This window comes from Cricetulus griseus, chromosome 3 (genome assembly GCF_003668045.3).
Source record: "Cricetulus griseus strain 17A/GY chromosome 3, alternate assembly CriGri-PICRH-1.0, whole genome shotgun sequence".
Taxonomy (NCBI): domain Eukaryota; kingdom Metazoa; phylum Chordata; class Mammalia; order Rodentia; family Cricetidae; genus Cricetulus; species Cricetulus griseus.
Window position 1 is genome coordinate 69,499,369 of NC_048596.1, and position 20,566 is coordinate 69,519,934.

A 20,566-nucleotide genomic window follows, 5' to 3' on the forward strand; every position below is an offset into this window, starting at 1 on the left:
ACAGGACAGGTAGAGATGAAAAACGATAAGAGCGTTAGAGGAAATGAAGAAATGGCGATTTATTGGCAGGCAGTCTTTATGACAGCTGTCTTTAGTTTCTGATTCATCAGCCTTGTTTAAGGAAGTAAAAATCCACATGGTATTATTAATCCTGTGCATAAAACTGAAAGTTAGTGTTTCTATAGTGTACTTCCCTTTGGAATGTGTACAGATATTAACCTAATTCACGACTAGAGGAAGCTGGAAATACAGTGTGACTGGGCAAGACAATGCAGAGGTTCCTTGGTCTTGTATTCCTGCTGAGGCCAGCTCCAGATATAAATCTGATCTTGATGGAGAATCCCATGGAAAGCTACCTAACTCTATTCTGGGGCCCAAAGGTCAAGATGTCCGAGCTAACTTATCTTAGCCTTTGCTAAAACTGCTTGTTTGTGCAGAACCTCCTCCAGCTTAACCATTCACCTTAGCCGCCTGTTTGTTTGGAACCCAGCTACACTTATCTCAGCTTCTGTTAAAACTGCTTACACTTCGAAGCTCCCTGCAGCTGCTGAGTGAGATGCCGTGCCTTTCAGGTTTCTGCCCTTAAAAACCTGTGTTCTGGACACTCGGGGCCACACCTAGGTACCAGGTGGCTGGAATAAAGACTTTCAACCCTGTAACATTCAGAACAGGAATGATGACAATTTAGAACGAGTTTTTAAAAAATACTCACAGACCGTGCCTTTTAAAATTAAAGGTTACTGTTTCTGGATTTTGTTTATATTGAGTCTTTGATTTCTCTTTCAAACTTGATGCACTTTACATACACTCTGGTGAGTGCCTATAGAAAATGACATTCAACCATCTTTTTCTTGCCAGAAGACAAACACATTTTTGGATGGGGTACACACACATACAGACTAAAGTGAAAATTAAAGCAAAACATTTTATTTTTCCCGAACGATTAATTCTTAAGTTCTGAGACAAAACTAGGTTATGAGTGAGCGAAACTATTGTCCGGGGATTATATGGCCTCAAACACAACTTTGAAATTCGGGTATTCCACATTGCTATAAATAAAATTCCCCCCTCACCTCAAAAGATGTTAAAATTATCTACACAAACCACTTCAGGAAGGTAACTGGGGGGGAGGGCAGACAATACCTAGCTTTCTTTCCTGTAGGTATCTATCAAGTTTCAAGTCCCACTTGTCACCACAGAAAACTTGGCAGTAGAATCTACTTCCGCAGAGAACAAGGCCCATTGCCATTTCTTGTCAGGGGCCAAGGGTGAAGAGCCTTAAGGTACAGTGTAGGTTTTGAGTCTCCTGGACGTTTCTTAACCTTCAGAATTGTTCCATTTAGGACGGGCAAACGGGTTCCTAGCTGATACCTGAGCCCCAGGAGCCTGATCCTGGTCCCACCAGGTGTTTAATGCCTTCCGTCACCCAACAGAATCCTGAGGTGCTTAAACACTGAGCTCCACGCTCCACTCCACAGCGCACTGGGGTGACGTGCGGAGTGGAATAACACGATCAACTTTGGTCGCATTGGCCCCAAAGCGGCCCGCACAGCATACACTCCACAGGCTGCCATAGGAAGGGCCCCGGCATCCTCGGGAACTGGTCTTAAAGTGGCTTAAACCAAGGAGACTGCACCTATCTGCTCTGGGACTACCCTCAGGGCCCCAACCACCCTGTCCGACCCCAAACCATCGCTGGTCCGCTGGCTGGGTCACCATAGTCAACGTTCAAATAAACCTCTTCGTTTTCGCGTGCAGAGTATCGCGCATGCGCACGACCCCTGCGACGGGAGCGAAGAAGTCACCAGACGTCCTCAATCTCCTCCCGCGAAGATTTTGAACAAACTTAAAGAAGTCTTGCGATATGCGCACGCGCATCTATGATGGTTGGTTTCCCGGGATTTGAAGGGGGAAAAAAAAAAGAACCGGAAGTAGTACTGAACCTTCACCTCCGCTCGGCACTGAAGGAAACGCAAGCTCCGCGAAAGAGGTTCCGGCGCTGCTTGGGTTGGAGGAGACAGAATGGAGACCGCGATCGAAGATCCGGGGCTGGACCACGGCCCGACGCTCACCTCGTCCTGGGTCGCGGCGTGCGGGTCGCTGACCCAAAGCCTCCTTACCCGGATTGGGCCAGGTGCCCAAGACTTGAACTTCGAGCAGCTGTTGGCACCGCCAGCTCTAGGGTGCGCCGGGCCGGGACCGGGTGACAACCACGCTGCTGAGAAGCCGGGAGGAGCACGGGAGGCGAGCGAGCGAGGCCAGCCGGGGTGGGCTGAGGGAGCGGTACCGGGAGGTGGGCGAGGCTGCGGGCAAGTGCTGAGCGCTGGGCAGGAGAGGCCTGGAAGCTCGGGTTCAGGATCCTAGGGTCAGCAGGGACACCCCCCACATGCTCTGTTAGAATCCTCCTCGACCCCCACCCCCGAAACCAGCCAACTTTCTTCAGGGGTACAGGAGCAGAACAAGTCCAGCTATAAAGAACCACGGCAACTTGTTTTTTCTTTACACACTGTAAACGCTTTTAATTGAACTGCGAATGAATTAGAGCTTTGAGTAGAACGGCCACGGTCTGGGAAAGCCTCTATGCCTTATGAATTAAGCTTGGCGCGTCTGTGGGTGTTGGGGAAGGTTCTCGGTCTTCAGAACAAATGGGAGTGAGTTTGAAGAGATGGGTTATGGTTCTATTCAGAAAAGTTCCCTGTATGATGTTCCATCAATTTTCTTTTCAGCTCGGATCTGGTGAGTCTGAAGAACAACCTGAGTCCCCGAGATGAAAACCCCTGCTTCCTTTACCTGAAATGTGGGCCTAATGGGGGCGAAGAGATCCTTTCAGTTGGCATTCTGAGTTCAGCAAGAAACATGGAAGTATACCTGGGAGAGGAGTATTGTGGAACCAGTAGGGGCAAGAATGTCTGCACTGCCCTGGATGACAGGTTTGTGACTTGTCCATGTGAAATAATTCATCTGAATCTGTCTTTTTAGGGGAGAGAAGTTAAAAAACATACCAGTAGGTATAGGTTAGACCACCAGGCCTTCAAAATTCAAAAGACAGGGCAGATGAGTGGTCTTATAAATATGGAAATTTAGGGCTAATTAACTGGAAGTGAATTGGTAGGTCACTGGTAATTAGTGGAAGAGTTTTATTAGACTAAAGTCCTGGTAAGTATTCTTGTTTCTCAACTGGGTGTGTGGCGCATGTCTTTAAGGTGAATCTCAGTGAATTTGAGGCCAGTCTGGTCTACAAAGCAAGTTCCAGGAGAGCCAGGGCTGTTACACAGAAGAAACCCTGTCTCAAAAAACAAACACACAGAAAGTATTCTTGTTTCTCTCATTTAACTCAGTGGGGTCTGTTTTACAACAATTAGACATTCTGAACCTCTGAATATATTCCCTTATAGAAAGCTCCCTATAAATGATATATCAATGATATATGCTCCTTATAAATATACATATGTCTACATATATATATATGTATATATATATATATTATGGATATATCAGTAATTAAGCACTTTATAAATGATATATGACTGTCATATCAGTATGTGCTCATTAACCTATTTTAAGATGGATAATTTGTGATTTTTTTTTAATTTGTGATTTTTTTCCTAGTCTTTTTTACAAAGTTCTGCCCAAATCTATGTTTAATATAATCTAAACTCTTTATGTCCTGTGTATGTTGGAAATAATAGTCGTGTTTACAGACTTTTAAATATGCCTTGTGCCACTGTGTTTAGTTTTCTCAGAGAGCTGCTAAGTGGGAGATACAGCTCCTCAAAACAGTACAGCACAGTCAGAAACCTCTTACTCCCTGTACTTGACCAGGAAAAGGGAACCCCAGGAAACTTTTGTTCTTAAATATTAATTAATGCTTACAATCATTGGCTGTTAAAAATGAATTCTTTCATTTTAGTGAACATGAAAAGATTCTGTTGTACAAAAAATTCCTAAAATTGGAATCTCCCACACATGCTTGTAAAATAAAGGTAAGTCACCACTAAATTTTAAGATTTAAAGTTAATCAAGTTGTTTCTGTTCTATACATACTTACATACTTATTTTCTCATGGTTTGGCAGTACGATTAGTCCAATGTGGTCCCCAGAAATGCTTAGTTAGCTTGTAAAGGGTTATCATTTAAATGGGGTAATTTATTAGTTACAGAAAATGTTTTGTTAATATAGTATAGTACTATATTTTGAAGCCTTGTGAAACTCAGCTAAGAACATTTTAAAAATCTTTGTATAAAACCACAAAAGGTAGGAGCACAACTGGCCCTATATGAAAAGAATGAAGGAAAAGTTCAAATAAGAGCCAGAAATTTTAAGGAATTTGAACTGTTGTCCTTAGCCAGAAAAATATTCTTAAGATAAACATTAATGATGATGTCAGAGTTTAGAGATAGATACTGAGTTGGAAAACTTAAGAAATAAATACTAATTCAGCTCTGTTGACAACGAGAGCTTTGGCCAATGCTACCTTTCTTAACTATCTGGACCTACCTACTTCATGAGGAAAATTAATGAGCCCTAGAAACAAAATTCTTGGGTTCTTTTTATCTGGGAAATTATGTACTTACAATCATAGAAGACAGTAAGACAAGAAAAAAAAAAAAAAGACTTTCATTGAGCAGCTCAGAACTGGTTATTCCAATGTCAGTTTAAGTGGAATAAACTAATAGCTTGTGCAGGCATTTAAATCAAGTGATTTAAATTATCTAGTGGATATTTAGTACTTGTTGATAACAGATAGTATACTAGGCATTTAGGGATATGAATTGAAAATTGAAGTGCCAGCCTCCAGCCTCCATGTTGCTTATATTTTAGTGGGACAAGACAGATGATAATCAGATTTACTGATTATATAAATTTTATATAGACTGTAGTCTCTGGTCACCAGTGGTACAGACCTTTAATCCCAGGACTTGGGAGACAGAGGTAGAGGCAGGTGGATCTCTATGAGTTCAAGGCCAGCCTAATCTACACAGCAAGGTCTAGGACAGGTATGGCTACATAGAGAGACCCTATCTGAAAATACAAACAGACAAAAATATACTGTAGTCAATGATGAGAAAGGCTCTTGGGATTATACAATATAAAGGAGACAGTGGAGCCCAGTATGGTGTCACACACTCAGCTAGGTCTATGTAGTGAATCCCAGACCATCCAGTAAGGGAAGTAATAATGAGGTAGAATATAAATTTAATGAGCATTTACTTAACTGTTGAGGACTGACATATATTTGGTATCACACTCAGTGTTTATAGAGCCTGTTTTTTTATTGACCTGTGTCTTTGTGACAGGGGTCTATGTATCTTTCAAAGTGAATAATTTTTGTGACTGTTCTGTGGAGCATGTGTTAATCTGAACAGTTTTCAATTAGGGAATCCCTCTGGCATGTGTGAAAGCTTGTGTAAATGTTCCTAATTCATTATTCTTAGCACTTAGTGATACTTAGTGGCTATTTTGGCACAAAAACCTCCATGCAAAGTTATCTTACCATCCTCTGGTTTAGTCTTAGCATTTGCCTATGGTTGCGCAGGTTATGAAATAGAAAAATTCAAAATTTGAACTCAGGTGTGTCTGATTTAAAGCCCTTCCCTTTATGCCACACATGACGTGTCTTTTGGTTCAGGAACATGCACAGCCTAAACTGTCATAGTGGTGGGAATACGGCTTAGTGTCGAGCACTGACCTAGCATGAATGAGACCCTGGTTACTATTCTCTCAGTACCCCAGAGTGAGTGAGAAGACACCATAAACAAAAATGGAAAATCTGTGGTAATAAAAGCCAGGAGAGCTGGGTTCCAAAGCTTGACTTACGCCACTAAGTATCCTTCACCCTGTTAGAAACTCACCCCGAACTCCACTTTTTATGTAAACCACCAGTTATTACGTGTTAAGTAGTTCTGGGATCACATCCCTTCATTTCTAAACTACAAAAGACTGAAGAATGGGTAGGATTTAGACAAATGCTGTATGGGCATCTGGACAGTTTTATTTTATATTAAATAATATTAATGCCAACTGGGGAATGCTAGGATTGAGGGCTCTTAGGATACAGAGGATTCAGACCTGGGCCCTTGAGCATGCTAGTCAAGTGCTCTACTACCAAGCTATACCCACAGCCAGCTGTGGCTTGTTTTTAATTCCTTAGACCAAGTAAACAAAGATTTCATGTTCTTTATGTGTATTTTATGGCTTGGGAAGGATTTCTATATTTAAATAGTTGATATTTGCCTCATGATACATTGGAATTTATTTTCTAAGTTTGACTACTGTAAAGAAAACTTTAAATGCACTTGAAGTTAATTTTAGACTCTTGAATGCCCTGTCTTGCTTTGGTAATATTAAGAAGTCATCTTAAGTGATGGTTGTTTTTAATACCACTGTCATTCCCTGGAATGTTTTTGTTTCATGATAGTTGCTGTCCTTCGGTGAAAAGCAGTGTGTGCTCATCAGTAAAGTTGTGGTGCACGTGAGACCAAGGTCAGCAAATCCTTCACCAAGCTCTTCTGCTCTAGGATCACGGATAGACCTTGACAGTATCCAAACCATAATGGAGTCCATGGGGTCAAAGTTATCTCCTGGAGCTCAGCAGCTGATGAATATGATTAGGTTTCAGCAGCAGGCAAGTAAAGATGTATTTTGTTAAATTTTAAAATGCTGGTTTGGGGAGATGGTTCAGTCGGTAAAAGACTTGCTGTGCAAGCCTGAGCACCTGAGTTTGGATTCATAGAGTCCATGTAAAAACAGGAGGCATTATTAAATGTGTCTGTAATTTCTGTATTCCTACAAAAAGATGGGAGGTGAAGGCCTGATGTTCACAGGCCAGTTAGTCTGGTATATACCAGTGGGTTTAGACCTTGTTCAAAAGAGGTGGAAGATGAGAACTTGAGTAAATCCTCTGACTTCATAGCTCCCCTGCTTCCAAATACACACACACACACACACACACACACACACACACACACACACACAGTGCCCCTCCAAAAAACTCCACATTTTTAATACTGACCTTTAATATGACAATATAGTATATTAATTTTTCTCTTAGTTTCTACTATTGTTTTAACTGTCATCTATTTTTAATTTTTAAAAAAAGTCACATTTTGTAGACTTGCCTTTCTACAAATGTTCTAACTGCATAGCTTCAGTTTTCCCCAAATTCATTTTATGTGTTCATTTGGCAGAGAACAAGACTCTGACTTGCTCCCTTTTGAAGGAATAAAGGTGATCAGATAGTGTGTAGCCAGTCTTTAAGCTTTCTATCTGGGGAGTGATGAGATTAAGGGAGGTATACTGAAATAAGAGGCATTTCATCTGGGCTGTTAAAGAGGAAGGTGGAGTTAGTCAGGTCCATCTAGAGCTTGGTTACTTTAGAGAGATGCTAGTAATGGATAAGATCTTCAGTGCTAGAAGGAGTAGGATCTAGCTGAGAAATGAAAGGTGGTGAGTAGAGAGTAGAAATTTAAAGATTCATACTCGATCATGGAGATATAGCACATAGAGAGTTCATTTAAGTTTGTAAATGTCTTTGGCCTATTTTTAAAGAGATTTTATTCCACTATTAATGTGGAAGGTAAGTCAAAGGAAAGTAAGACTATAACAGAGAAACCAGCAGTATGTGATTTCCCTCACCCAGCTAAGAGGTGATGGAGTCTAGGCTAAATGTTGTAACATGATACTAGGTTGGGAGATTAATAAACCATGAAGCATAGAGTCATTGGGACTATACCGTTAATTAAAGGAGAAAAATAAAGTCACATGAGAAATTGAGGCTTTGAGGATGGCATTACCAGAAATATAGATGGAGCCAATGGGATGAGGACACTTGGTAAAAGGAGTCTAATTTGGGGAATATCAAATATAGCTGTGAACAGGGATTGCCTGGAAGGATATTTTAGCATTTGTAGACAGGATCAGGAGAGAAGGAGGTAGCTGTCTAAAAGGGAGGTTTGGGTGATGTACCCACAGTAGGAACCCTGTGAACAGAGAGGCTGAAACTAGAAAGAAAGACTCTTGGAGAGAAGCTATAATCTAGCAAAATATGGGGAGAGGAAGGAGGCACCAGAAGAACAGAAGGCACTGGTGTGATCAAAGAGAGGTTTTAATGTCAGGTTAGCTGAAGCTAAGCTGTTGTTCTGTCACTCAGTAGTTCTGTTTCCCTCAGCAAGGTCAGCCACATTTTTTTAACTAATGAAATTCTCTTTTACAAAATTTAAGTGATACCATTGTAAAGACCACAGTATTGATGTGGAAATTTAAGGCAAATACTGCAAAAATTTGTAAATGTTGCATGGTTTCATTGCTGGAGTCAGGGCAGTCCTGGGGTATGGGCAGAGGAAAGAGAACCAGGAGAATTGAGGGTTTTAACCTTTAAAAGCATTTTAACACAAGTGACAGTCTTGGCTATGGCTGCTTGGATCCCTTTTCCAGACATTCTGATGTTCCTATTCCTTACATGTTGCCACCTCTGGGCCTATGTATTCAATTGTTTGAATTCTTTGTTTTGTTTTCTTTGGCTAGAATTCTTCTCCTGTGATATTGTACTATTCTCTTACTCTAATTTCACCTTAGCCACAATAGTCTTAATTAGATATTCCCTGTCACACAATTCTTAGTAGCACATCCCTCTTAATCATTATCACAGTTTCATTTGCACCCTTCTGACCACTTTGTTATATATTTTTTAGTTATTGTTTTTCTCACTAAAGTGTGAGAATGCTGAGTGTTGGGTTTAAAAGTGCAATCAGAGAGTTGTCTGTTTTGTTTATTGTACTATGTGTATGTGGCTTATATAAATACTTCTTCGAGTGCTTCAGGGAGTGAGTTTAAATAACATTAGGATATAAAACACATTATGGAGGATTAGTAGTAGCTGGGTTTGGGAGTTATTGAATGCTAACAGTTTTTTTTTTTCCAAGAATTTTAGACATAAAGAGGAAATTAGAAGGTGGATATATAAAGGAAAATTGAGGATAAAGGAAATATTTCTCAGCTTTTAAGGTTTGTCCCTTTCTAGGAATTATGGCAGTTTGATATTTCTTTTTCTTTTCGATTTGTTTTAGGCAGAGTCTCTCTATGTAGTCCAGGCTGTTCTGAAACTCACTTTGTAGACCAGACTGACCTCACATCCACAGAGGTCCTCCTGCCACTGCCTCCCAACTGCTAGCATTAAAGGTATGCACTACTGTGGCTGGCTGCTCTGATTTTTCTTAAAGTATGTTCCATGGGATGCAAAAGTCTTTGTAATGTCTTCAGAAGATTAACTCCAGGCCCTTGCTTGTTACCTACTAAATCTGACAGGGTGAATTTCAGGAATCAGTATTTTCAATGGTGACTTCAGGGGCAAAGTTTATGTGTATTATAAAATCTTTTAGTAGAAGATGTAAAAAAGCAATAAAACAATTATGGAAGGATTTTGGAAATGATTAAAGGAGAGTGATGAATTACATATAATCAGCTCACTGATTTTTGTCTTTCAAAAATATGACGGGAAAAAATTACACTTTTTTTCTGGTTTTATTCTATTAATAATAAGTCTTTTATTGCATGAGTTTCACTCAAAGAAAATTATTAGATAAAAAACAAGTGTTCTTGCTGTTGTTATTCTCTTCCTCAGAGGTTGCCGTGGGGACAGTTTGTGGTGTATCCTTGAGTTTTCTCTGTATGGAAGGGACAGCCACAATGATGGGTTACTATCATGTACCTTGTAGACAGAGATTCTGGAATTTGTTTTCTGTTACTGCACTTGATGTTTCTGCTGGCTAATTTTTTTAATCAGTGAATTTCTTACAGATAACTAGACAGTATATATCTGTTAAAAAGGAATGCCTTTAGCAAATGCTCTTATATTTATGATTATCTAATTTTTTTCTGCTAACCTAATGGCAACCCATAATTTTGACATGGACTATAGTATAAATACCATTCCTGTTATTATATATTTTTCAATTCCCTAGTGTACATTTTTGAGCTATTATAGAGAAATGGCATTTTCATTATGACTGAATAAAGATCCTTTAAGCTGAAGGAAAGATGGTCAAATGTTATAATCATTATTTGATTTTTCTTGTTTCAGAAATACATTAAGGTTTATTCAAAACTGGCATTCAGTAGAACAGAATAAATTGACAGCAGGCTAACATTTATCTACAAAGAGCCTTTTAAAAGATGAAGTTCAGTGAAAGAAGTTAGATTGAGACTGTCTATTATAGATACCCCTTCCTATATACCTCTACTTCCTTGGCCATTATCCTCCTTTCCTCCCTGGTTTTTTTCCCTTTAAAGTATTTATCATCATATCCATCCTATGATATATTCTCTTTTTCCCTCCCTTAGGGCACCCCCTGCATATGTATCATGTAGGCTCCATGTGAGGTCAGGAATTTTAATTTGGTTTGCTCATTGATATATTTCTTATGCTTGAAATGAAACTAGCACAAAGGAGATTTCAGGTAAAAGCTTGTTGGATAAATGCCTTGCAGATCTGGCTTGGCCTAGTGATAATATTTAGAGTATTTGGATGAATATATTGACATAGTTTCTTCAACTAATCTTGGTGATTACTTTTTGAACCCATCTCTCAAAAGCTGTTGACCAGCCATAATGGGAGGTGATAGTCCCTGGTTTACATCTAGATTTTAGAGTTAAACTAATCATTTACCTTAGTAGTGTTCATTCGACTAGAGATCATTTTACTTTTCTTTATTGAAAAAACTGAAAGGCAAAATATGGAAGTAGTTCCCCTTCTCTTTTAGATAATGCAGAATCTTCTTATGAGCTTAGGTGTGGCCCCAGAATATAACTCTTATTATCTTAGAGTTATTAAAGCAAACACAGCTAAGGGTAGGTTATTTTAGGCATCAAAAATGTCACAAATCTATAGAACATCTACTTCTGTAGTGTAACTGTCCACCATGTAACTCCATGAAAACTCATTGCAAAAGATATGACCAGGTGAAATGAATAGTTTATAATATATTGAAAATGGACAGGCATTTTATGTTGAATTTTGAGAAGATAATTGATGGGGGCTAGAGAGATTGTTCAATAGTCAAGAGTACTTGCTGTTCTTGTAGATGCCCTGGGTCCAGTCTCCAGCATCAACATCAGGTGGCTCATAACTGCTTGTAACTCCAGTTCCAGAGGCCAACACCTTCTCCTTGCCCCTCTGGGTACCTCCATGTACCTGGTGCATATACATACTCTCAGGAATACACACATATACATGAAAATAAAACATCAGCAAATCTAAAAGAAAATGATTAACTATTGTGACTAATCTTATATGTTACTGCCATAAGGAAGCCTTTAGTAGTGAAAACAATACAGCCTGTTAGTGTATTTTACTATCATAGTAGTATATATTTGGGTATGTTCTTTAGGAAAAGCTACCGTGAAATGATAAAAAGAAGTTTAGGTTTATGTCCCAGCCCTGCCACATACTGTCTAGTTTCCATGGGCAGGAACTTTTCACCTTGTTTTCTTTTCCTTAACACTGAGCAGTAACAGCTTTCTTCATGGGGATGCATTGGGGATCAATGAAGAGTGCATAGTTCCTGACTTCTATCAACCACCTCAAAATTCAGCCTTCACTCTTTAATATTTTCCTTTTACTTTCCTTGCTCAGAATCGTCTTCCCATTGGAGATCAGCTTCAGTCAGTGCTGGGAACCACAGGACACAAGCATCTAATTGCACTGCAGTCTTCACCTTCTTCAGGAGTTGTAGACAAGGCATCCTCTACACCTTTTCCTTTTAGAACTGGATTGACACCTTCAGCCATCACTGAAAATTTAAAGGCTCTTATTGATAAAGGCACACAGCCACCTGGAGAAGGAAATACCACTAACCATGATGAGTGTCACCTTGTGCCACAAAATCATTCCCTTCTTGAAAATGATCTTAAAAACGCAGTGTCTTCTTTCTTACCAAAGAAGGCAAGTGGCAACTCAAACGTGCCCAATTCTGAGTTGCTGCCTTTTCTCCAGAATTTATGTAGTCAGGTCAACCATCTCCGAGTGGGACATAATGCCAGGTGGCAAGAAAACATCTCCAAGCCCCGAGAGAGCATTGTCGGTGTTTCGTAAGTATTTTATTTTAAAGCAAATAGAGTTGAGATTTGGTAGGTGGGAAAGTCCGATGAAGGGAAACAGACTTGCCTCAGATGCACTACCTGACAAAAGAGCTGTTTCCAGCATTTATAGTTCATCATTGACACACTTAACTAGGAATAGAATAGAGTGGATTGTACTAAAGGGAATGTCTAGATTTGGTGTTGCACACAGTTTCAGGCATTTGTGGAAGAGAACAGCCATCAACAGGGTTGCAATAGAAAGCTATGTGCATGATTTTGGAGAAATTGTGAGAATTTACAATTTTTGACTAGGTGTGGTATGCATGTCATTGTAATAATTTACCTTTGTAGCTTGTGTTTGTTCCAGGCTATGTTTAAAGTCAAAAACTATAGTGGGATGGGAATTATTTATAGTGTAGAAGCTCCTCTGGTCTCAATCTGTTATCTGTGCAGCATTTGTTTGATTAGGATGTTGCCAAGTAGCATATTCCTAATTCTTTTCACAGATACAGTTTGTCAAAATAGTGTTCTAGTCTGAAATACAGAACTCTGGTCACAGTTCAGATTAACTATTTTCTTCTACTGGTCAATCTTCTAAGTTTAAAGTTCACATCTGAAAATGGTACTTGGAATAGTTTGGAAGAAAACATCACCAAACGCCAACATGATTACATCAGCGTTTATACTAATTTCTACTGACAATATTAGGATATAGTTTTTTTTTTTTTTTTATGTCTGTGGAAGAGTCACCAAAATAGATTATATCTCAAGTCATAAAGAAGCCTCACAAAATTTAAGAGGACTGAAATGATAGTATTTTCTCTGACCATAAAGAAAGATAAGAAATCATTTAACAGTAATGGAAAGACAGGAAAATTTCCAAAAACTTGATGATTAAACAATACAGTTTGTCCGATTGAAGAAGTCTAGGAGTTGGAGAAATGGTTCAGTTGTTAAAGTGCTTGCTATGCAAGCATGAGGACCTGAGTTTCAAATGTTAGTACCCCTGTTTAAAAAACAAAAGCAAGCCATGTGGTGAGGGCACATGCCTTTAATCCCAGCACTTGGGTGGATCTCAGTGAGTTTGAGGCCAGCCTGGTCTACAGAGAGAGTTCCAGGACAGCCAAGACTGTTATACAGAGAAACACTGTCTTGAAATACAAAACTAAACAAAAAACCTGAGTGTAGTGGTGTATACCTAAAATCTGGGTGCTGGGAGGCTCAGACAAGAGGACTCCTGGGTCTTGCTAGCCAGCTAGTCTAAATCAGTGAGCTCTGTGAGAGACTCTGTCTCAACAAATAGAGTGACAAAAGTAAGCACCAGATGTCAGCCTTCTGCTCTACAAGCTCATGTATACATGTACATATGCATCCATGTGAACAGGTACACATGCATACAACATACACATCACACACAAAAAAGTCTGAACAGAAATATTTTTTAAAATACATAAAGCCAAGTAAAAGTGCAGAGATGAAAGTTTGTGGACTGTATCTAAAGAAGTATGCCAAGGGTCTATAGCATCATATGCTGCCTTAGTGAAGATGGCTGTGAGGACAGTGGTACAAACTACTACCTAAAAAATGAAATAAGAGCTGGAGAGATGGCTCAGCAGTTAAGAACATTTGTTGGTTTAATTTCCAGCACTCACATGGCTTACAACCACCTGGAACTCTAGCCCCAATTGTTCTAGTGCCCTCCCCTAACCTCCGTGGGCACTAGGCATGCACATGGCACATATGTATACATACATGGAAAACACTCATACACATAAAATAATAGAAAATTTAAAAATTAAACAATATGGTCTGAGTAGTTCTAAGTCCAATGGTGGCAGGAACCTGCAGTTTCAGCATTCAGGAAGCCAAAGGAGGAGGTTCATAAGAACAGGAAAACAATAAGAAAATAATGAAATAGAAAGGTGATTCTTTGAAAATTTCAGATGGGCTTCTAACAAGACTAGAAAGTAAGGGAGAAGAAGATACAAACTGCCAGTGTAAGATGCAGTAGAGAATAGCAGCACTACAGAGCCTTGGTAGTAAGGGGAAGTGGAAGTAACTTCATGCTCACAAATAACTTAGAGGAAATGGATTACCCTTTTCAAAAACCATAAGCTACAGAACACAACACAAAATAGATAATGGAATGACCCTATAGCCACTAATAATACTGAATTTGTAATGGAAGGGTATTAAGGTTTGGATGTGGTGTGTGTGTTTGTGTGTGTCCCACCCTCACCCCCCATTGAAGAGTTGATTTCCACTTAGTGGATCCGGTCATTGAGTGATGATTGGATCATAAGGCATTCCACTTACAGAGTCGTATTTTGTTAGTATTGTTTGGAGAATGTCTCATCCTATACATTCCACTCCACCTTGTGCCCACAGCAATGGAGAAAGCAAGCTGTGGACTGAAAACTGAAACCAGGAGCCAAGTAAAGCTGAAGTTTATTCTCAGATGTAGTCACAGTGATGGGAAAGCCAACTAACACAGAATATTCATGAAAAAAAAATCTGGCCTAGATAGTTCCACTGGAGAATTCTGCCAGACATTTAGAGAGCACTGTTTCTTGTTTTGTTTTTGTTTTTGTTTTTGTTTTTTTCATAATCCAGATAATCAAAGGGAAAAAAGACTTCTAATTTTATGAAGCCACTGTTACCCTGGCACCCCAACTAGATTCTAAATAATTTGAAGTACATAAAGTATATGTAAATACATTTTAAAATATCTAAAATAATTAAACATCGTTGACAAAATAGAACTATGAACTGAACATTATAAAATATTGATAGAAGAAAATTTGAAAAGGTCTAAAATAGTGCAAAAACATGCCATGTTCATAGATTTTACATAGTAAAAGCAACAGTATTCCCCTAATTGATATGTGTGCTTCAAGTTTAAAAAGAATAAAGCAAGAGGACTGTTCTCCTGGGCAGGCAGGACTTGTCCTGTCTCCCTCTTCTCTCTGTCTCTCTGCCTCTTTACCTCTTTTCTCTTTCCTTTCCCCCTCTCTCCACTTCTAATAAAACTTCTCACTTAAAAAAAAAAAAGAATAAAGCAAGAGAAATCATTTCATATTTCAGGACATGGTAGAGCTGTAGCATCAGGCCTGTCACTAGCAGGGAGTGGGGCAGGCAGGTGGGCAGGACAGAAGCACAGAGGTGGCTTGCCAGCATTGCAGTTGAGGAAGAGCAGTCTTAAAGGTGGTGCTAAGCCAATGAGATATCCACAGGCAAAAAAAAAAAAAACCATGACATAAACCTCACACCTTCTATGAAAATGAACACAAATGGGTCGTACAGCAAAAAGTAAACTAAAACTTTCTAATATACAGGAGAAACTCCTGGGGACTTAGGTTAGGGAAAAAGGGCTTAGATATACCACCAAAACCAAAAAATGATGTGTAGACCCCAGCAAAATATCAAACTTATGCTATAGAAGACCCTGTTAAGATGACTTAAATATAAACTGGAAGGAAATTCAACAAATGACTTGTTCTAACATATAAAAAAATCACAAAATTCAGCATTTAAAACAGTACTGAGCAAAACACTGAGATCCTTTTATCTTTTGTCTTTACATGCACAGTGCTGGGATTTTAAGTTCAGACTATCATGCTTGCCATGTATATGTGAATTTATGTAGTATGTGTTCATGTGTGAGGGTGTACATGCAAGTGTGTGCAAATATGGGTGGAGGGGAGAGGTCAGTTTTGGGTGTGTTCCTCAATCATGTCCTACCTTAGTTTTTGAGACAGGGTTTCTTACTGTCTCTGGGGCGCCCTGATTTGGCAAGGTTAACTGGCTAGTCAGGCATCATCTCTCTGCTTCCCCAGCATGAGGATTATAGATAGGTACAAGCCACAGCACCAGGTTTCTTAGAAACTGGGGATATGAACTCACGTCTTCATACTTGAATGGCAGTCTTTCCAAACTGAGCCATCTTCCCAGTGCCAGCTTTCAATATTTTAATCTTAGTTTCAAATTTTTATTCTGAGAATCTAGCTTGGGTCTTCATGCTTGCAAAGCAGTTTTTTAGTGACTGAGCTGTCTCCCTTACCTCATCTGGTCTTATGCAGTGCTAGGAATTCAATCCAAGACTTTGTTTTTTTTGTTTGTTTGTTTTGGTTTTTTTGAGACAGGGTTTCTTTGTGTAGCTTTGGAGCCTGTCCTGGCACTCACTCTGTAGATCAGGCTGGCCTCAAACTCACATAAATCCGCCTGCCTCTGCCTCTGCCTCCTGAGTGCTGGCATTAAAGGTGTGTACCACCAGCACCTGGCTAAACCCAAGGCTTCTTGATGCTAGAAAAATACTCAAGCAACAGAGCCACAGTCTCAGATTGTTCCTAATTGTCTTTGCTTTATATTGTTCTCAGTTATCTAACTTTGCAAAGCAATTAGTAGAAGAGTGTTGTGCATTTAGGACTGTGGCCACTGTTGTAGGTTTTAGAGGCGAAAATGTGCCGTGGGGAGGGTAGAGTTGTAGAGACCAATGCCAGTAGTGTATCTTGGCTGCTCTTTGGCTGGCTCAGTTTGTTGTTTTTGTCATCATAAATGAGCAAATTGATATACTTAAAATTTTTATTTTTAGGATGGAAGAGCAGCCTATTTGCTCCTACTTGGAAAAGATTCTTTCTAAAAACATGGAACTGATGGAAAAGAAGCTTATGGACCACATTGATGAGAGGATCTATCAGCTCCAGGAGCACATAGATGCTAAAATGGCTTTGTTAGTGGACTTGTTGCAAAATCCCAACTCCCCACCTCCAGGGATACCTCTAAGACACTATGACTCCAGAGAAAGACTTTCCAATGGAGAGAGATAAGCTATCGACATACACATCTATTACAGATATTTATTACATATTTATTACAGAGTCAAAATACAAAAAGGTTATGAAAATCAAGTCTTTAATGTCCTTTGAAGGATTATTGTCTTACATGGTGACCTCAGTGCTCGTTTTCATTGTACTTGTTCCTGTAGATTCAGGTCTGTGCACCAGCAGCTACTCTGATACAGTCATAAGTTATTTTGCTTGCTATATTTTTCACTCTTATAAAAATGTATATTTGTATTACTCAAGTGTTTGGGATGTGTAAGGACTTGTAATGCAATTCATTAGTTTGTATTGTATATTACATGTTTGAAGTGAATTTTTATTTATACAGATACCTATGAAATATAGTCTCAGGAGTATGAAAAGAATTGCTATGATTTTTTTTTTCTAATTATTTTTAGAAAGTTGGATACCTGGACTCTTTCATTTAGAGTACCAGTTTACACTTCCTGTTGCTTATCTGAGGTGAATATGTGCAGTGCTCGGGCTGTCTGAGATAGTTTACAGAGTGAGGAGTAGACCCGTTGTTCATTACAGTGCAGCTATAGATTGCTTGTGTTCAATCCTACTATTTCAGATTTGGTGCTGCAGGTGAAATGGAAGGAAATTCTTTTCTGGAACTGACAGGTTCTTCTCCCAGAGGCCTTTTCTAGCATATATGATGTGTGACATTCTGAGAATCTAAAACTCGGATTAAGATATGTGAATCTAGGGTTTTGCAATCTTCAGCAGACTGAATTTTCAGAACTTAACTGTTACATCCATGTTGGTAATACAGCCGCACCTAAATGGCATCTGCTCTTAAGATCACCAGGAAGTGAATAGAACTCTTTTTAGCTAATTTGCTTATGTTGTTTCTTTCTTTCCTTTTCTTTAAAAAAAGGGGATATTTCGTACTTATCCATTGTTTTGGCAAACTGTTCTTTAAAAAGCCTGCTGGTTTTGACCACGGCAAAGGTGATAGAGCATATAGGACACACCACACTTTTGCTGGTCTTTAGGTCATGGTTGGTAGGATAGTCATACCATGTGCAGGTGTACAATGTCACTTCCTGATCAGTGAGGAGAAATCTACTCACTTATGGCTTCAGTCCATGGTTTTGCAGCTTTTGCTAGTTCCTCTCTGACTTACAGAATACCATCCATGACTTAGTAGTGCCCTCAGGCCTATAAGTCATTAACTGGGGCTTCCTAGGTCTGCAAGGCAGGACCACACTCCTAATTGAAGGCTGTGAAACCATCTTAATCAGCCTGACACACCTTTCCAGCCTCATCTCCACTGCCAATCCCTGTGTTCTCATCTCTGATCCTGTGACATAGGGACTGACCAGGGAGCAAGAAGGGGCCAATGGGAAGAACTCAGAGAAAAGCAAGAGGTGTAAAAGATGGAAATACATCTCATAAACCATACAGTGTCTATCATAGTGTATCGTGAACTCTGAAGAATTTCAGCCTCTCCAGGCAGTCCAGTGTTGGAGATGAGAATAGCCTGAAGCCCACTAGAACAGCCCCCTGTCAGAAAAGATGGCTCATTGGTTTGTTTATTTCACAATTAAGTCTACACATGCATATATATACTTGTTTCCTGACTTTTGTTTCTTCTTTTCTGTAGACTGTAACACTGCTATAGGAAAAGTGGGGAGACAAGAACATCCCCCTACCCCCATACTTCCCCAGTTCTGATGAAAACTGTAAACAAAACCCATTTCTTTTTGCTATCTCTTGACTTTTTTGATAGAAGTGACTGTAGTAGAACCTCCAGATTCAGGTAACAGTTTGATATTGATATGGGATCCATAAACATCAAATCGAGCTTGTATTGAAAAAACAAACAAACAAAAAACCTTTTAATTGTGGACATCCGTGCTTGGTCTTTTGCTGTGCACCCTGATGTGACAAAGAAATGAAATGTTCCTTGTCAAGTGGCCCTAGTCAAAATAGTTTAAAATAAGGCCACCAAGAAGAGCCTGTGCATAAGGCTTGAGAAGTCCTCACTCCCTGCTGTGTGTACTTTTGCTCTGTAATAAAACCGTCTTCTCTTTCCTTTTCTCATCTCTGAATTCTTTCTGATGGTAATAAGAACCTACTAACACTTAGTGGAGCTAGCAGGTCTTCTCTTAGACCTTCCTGGACTCTTAACTGCCTGTAGTCTCCCTATCTATCTCTGATGACCTTGGGGGACATTTAAATGTCTTCACACCAAGGATGTTTTTCTTGTCCCCCTGCTGCCCTCTGCTCATACTAAGGACCCTTCTTCTCTGTGTCTTGTCTTGCTTGTGCCTCTTTGAAGCCTGAATCTAATTTAGTTTGGTGTTTTCCAAACATGACTTTCCTTTCTGAATTGATATGATACTCTGGCCTGTGCACCCAAATCTTTTCTTACAGAGCCCAGTATTGTAGAACAGGAGGTGCTCAAGGAATTATTCTGTGAGATAAGCTGGATTTTCTACTGTTCTCTCACTCTCTCTTTCTCTCTCTCCTCGTGTGTGTGTGTGTGTGTGTGTGTGTGTGTGTGTGTGTGTGTGTGTGTGTGTGTGTATGTGGTGTGTTTCTGTGCCTATGGGTGAGTGCAGATGTGCACGTGGAGGCCTGAGTTTATGGGTGTTTCTCAAATCCTGTTCCTGCTAGAATCAGCCTAAAATGCAGGATTCAGCTAGTCCCACCATGTCTGGAGCTACCTCACTCCCTCTGTATGACTGGGGATGAGATAGGATCCACAGAGAAGATTATGTAGAGAGAAGGGAGCTTTCACTCTAAAGTGTGGCTGAAATTTGAGAATTCCAGGACAGTTACTACTAATATTTGTTCTAAAGGTTGCCTCCATGCAGGCAATATTTCTTTCATATAGAAGTATTCCCAAAAAAGAAGGTTAAAAAACTGGCCATGATGGTGCACACCTTGAATCCTAGCACTCAGAGGCCAAGACAGGCTGATCTCTGTGTTGGAGGCCAACCTGATCTACCTAGCAAGTTCTAAGCTAGCCAAGCCTACGTATGTAGTGAGACCCTTTAGCAAAACAAACAAAAAACCTAAAAAGAAGGTTAAGGTAGCAATAAACCAGGTTTAAGGCCTGAGTATACATGGCCTTGAGTATGTCCTTAATGTTCTGGATATTTTCTGGGAATCCCACTAACAAAACAATTAACTTTTATTCACAGTGAAGATAGCCCAAATACCTGCACCCCTGTGGTCTAGTGTGTGACAGTTGTAACCCTTCCAGCATTTACATTTACCCTTTCAAGATATAATTTTGGAAATCAACAAAATCCTACCTATGACTATTATAAAGAAATGAAGGATGTTTCTCCCTTAATCCCACCACCTCGTTTTTTTTGGGGGGGGGGTGTGATTTACTTTTCTCCCAGCACGCACCTCTCTATTTCCTTTTTTTTTTTTTCTTTTAAAATAAACCACAACTCTGCTTCATACTGGCTTGTCCTGAAATTCTTTTCTGTACCCTGTCAAAGATTTGACTTTCCCTGAGCAGAGGTCCCTCCTTGGAGAAGGAACTCCTCAAGCTGCTGCAGGTGCCAGAGCTGTGTCTCCAGCATTGGCACTACTGATGGGGAGGTTGTTCTGTGAGGGTTTAGATTATTTACTGTTTTATGAAGCCAAGGCTGGCCTGGAACTTTCTTGCCTCTGCTGCCTCTTGA

The 20,566-nt window shown here is 39.7% G+C and overlaps 1 protein-coding gene across 2 annotated transcripts; it reads left to right on the forward strand.

Annotated features, from left to right (window-relative positions):
- Positions 1–1,966: 1,966 nt before the first annotated feature.
- On the forward strand, positions 1,967–20,339 carry C3H10orf88 (chromosome 3 C10orf88 homolog). Of its 2 annotated transcripts, none has more exons than XM_027409162.2 (6): positions 1,967–2,267; positions 2,727–2,930; positions 3,911–3,983; positions 6,419–6,625; positions 11,630–12,084; positions 16,667–20,339. In XM_027409162.2, the coding sequence occupies exons 1-6, from the start codon at positions 2,023–2,025 to the stop codon at positions 16,899–16,901; spliced, it is 1,419 nt and encodes a 472-aa protein (XP_027264963.1). In that variant the 5' UTR covers positions 1,967–2,022; the 3' UTR covers positions 16,902–20,339. The 2 variants fall into 2 exon arrangements, with proteins under 2 accessions (XP_027264963.1, XP_027264964.1); XM_027409163.2 differs by having other exon boundaries at positions 1,971–2,183.
- The last annotated feature ends 227 nt before the right edge of the window (positions 20,340–20,566 follow it).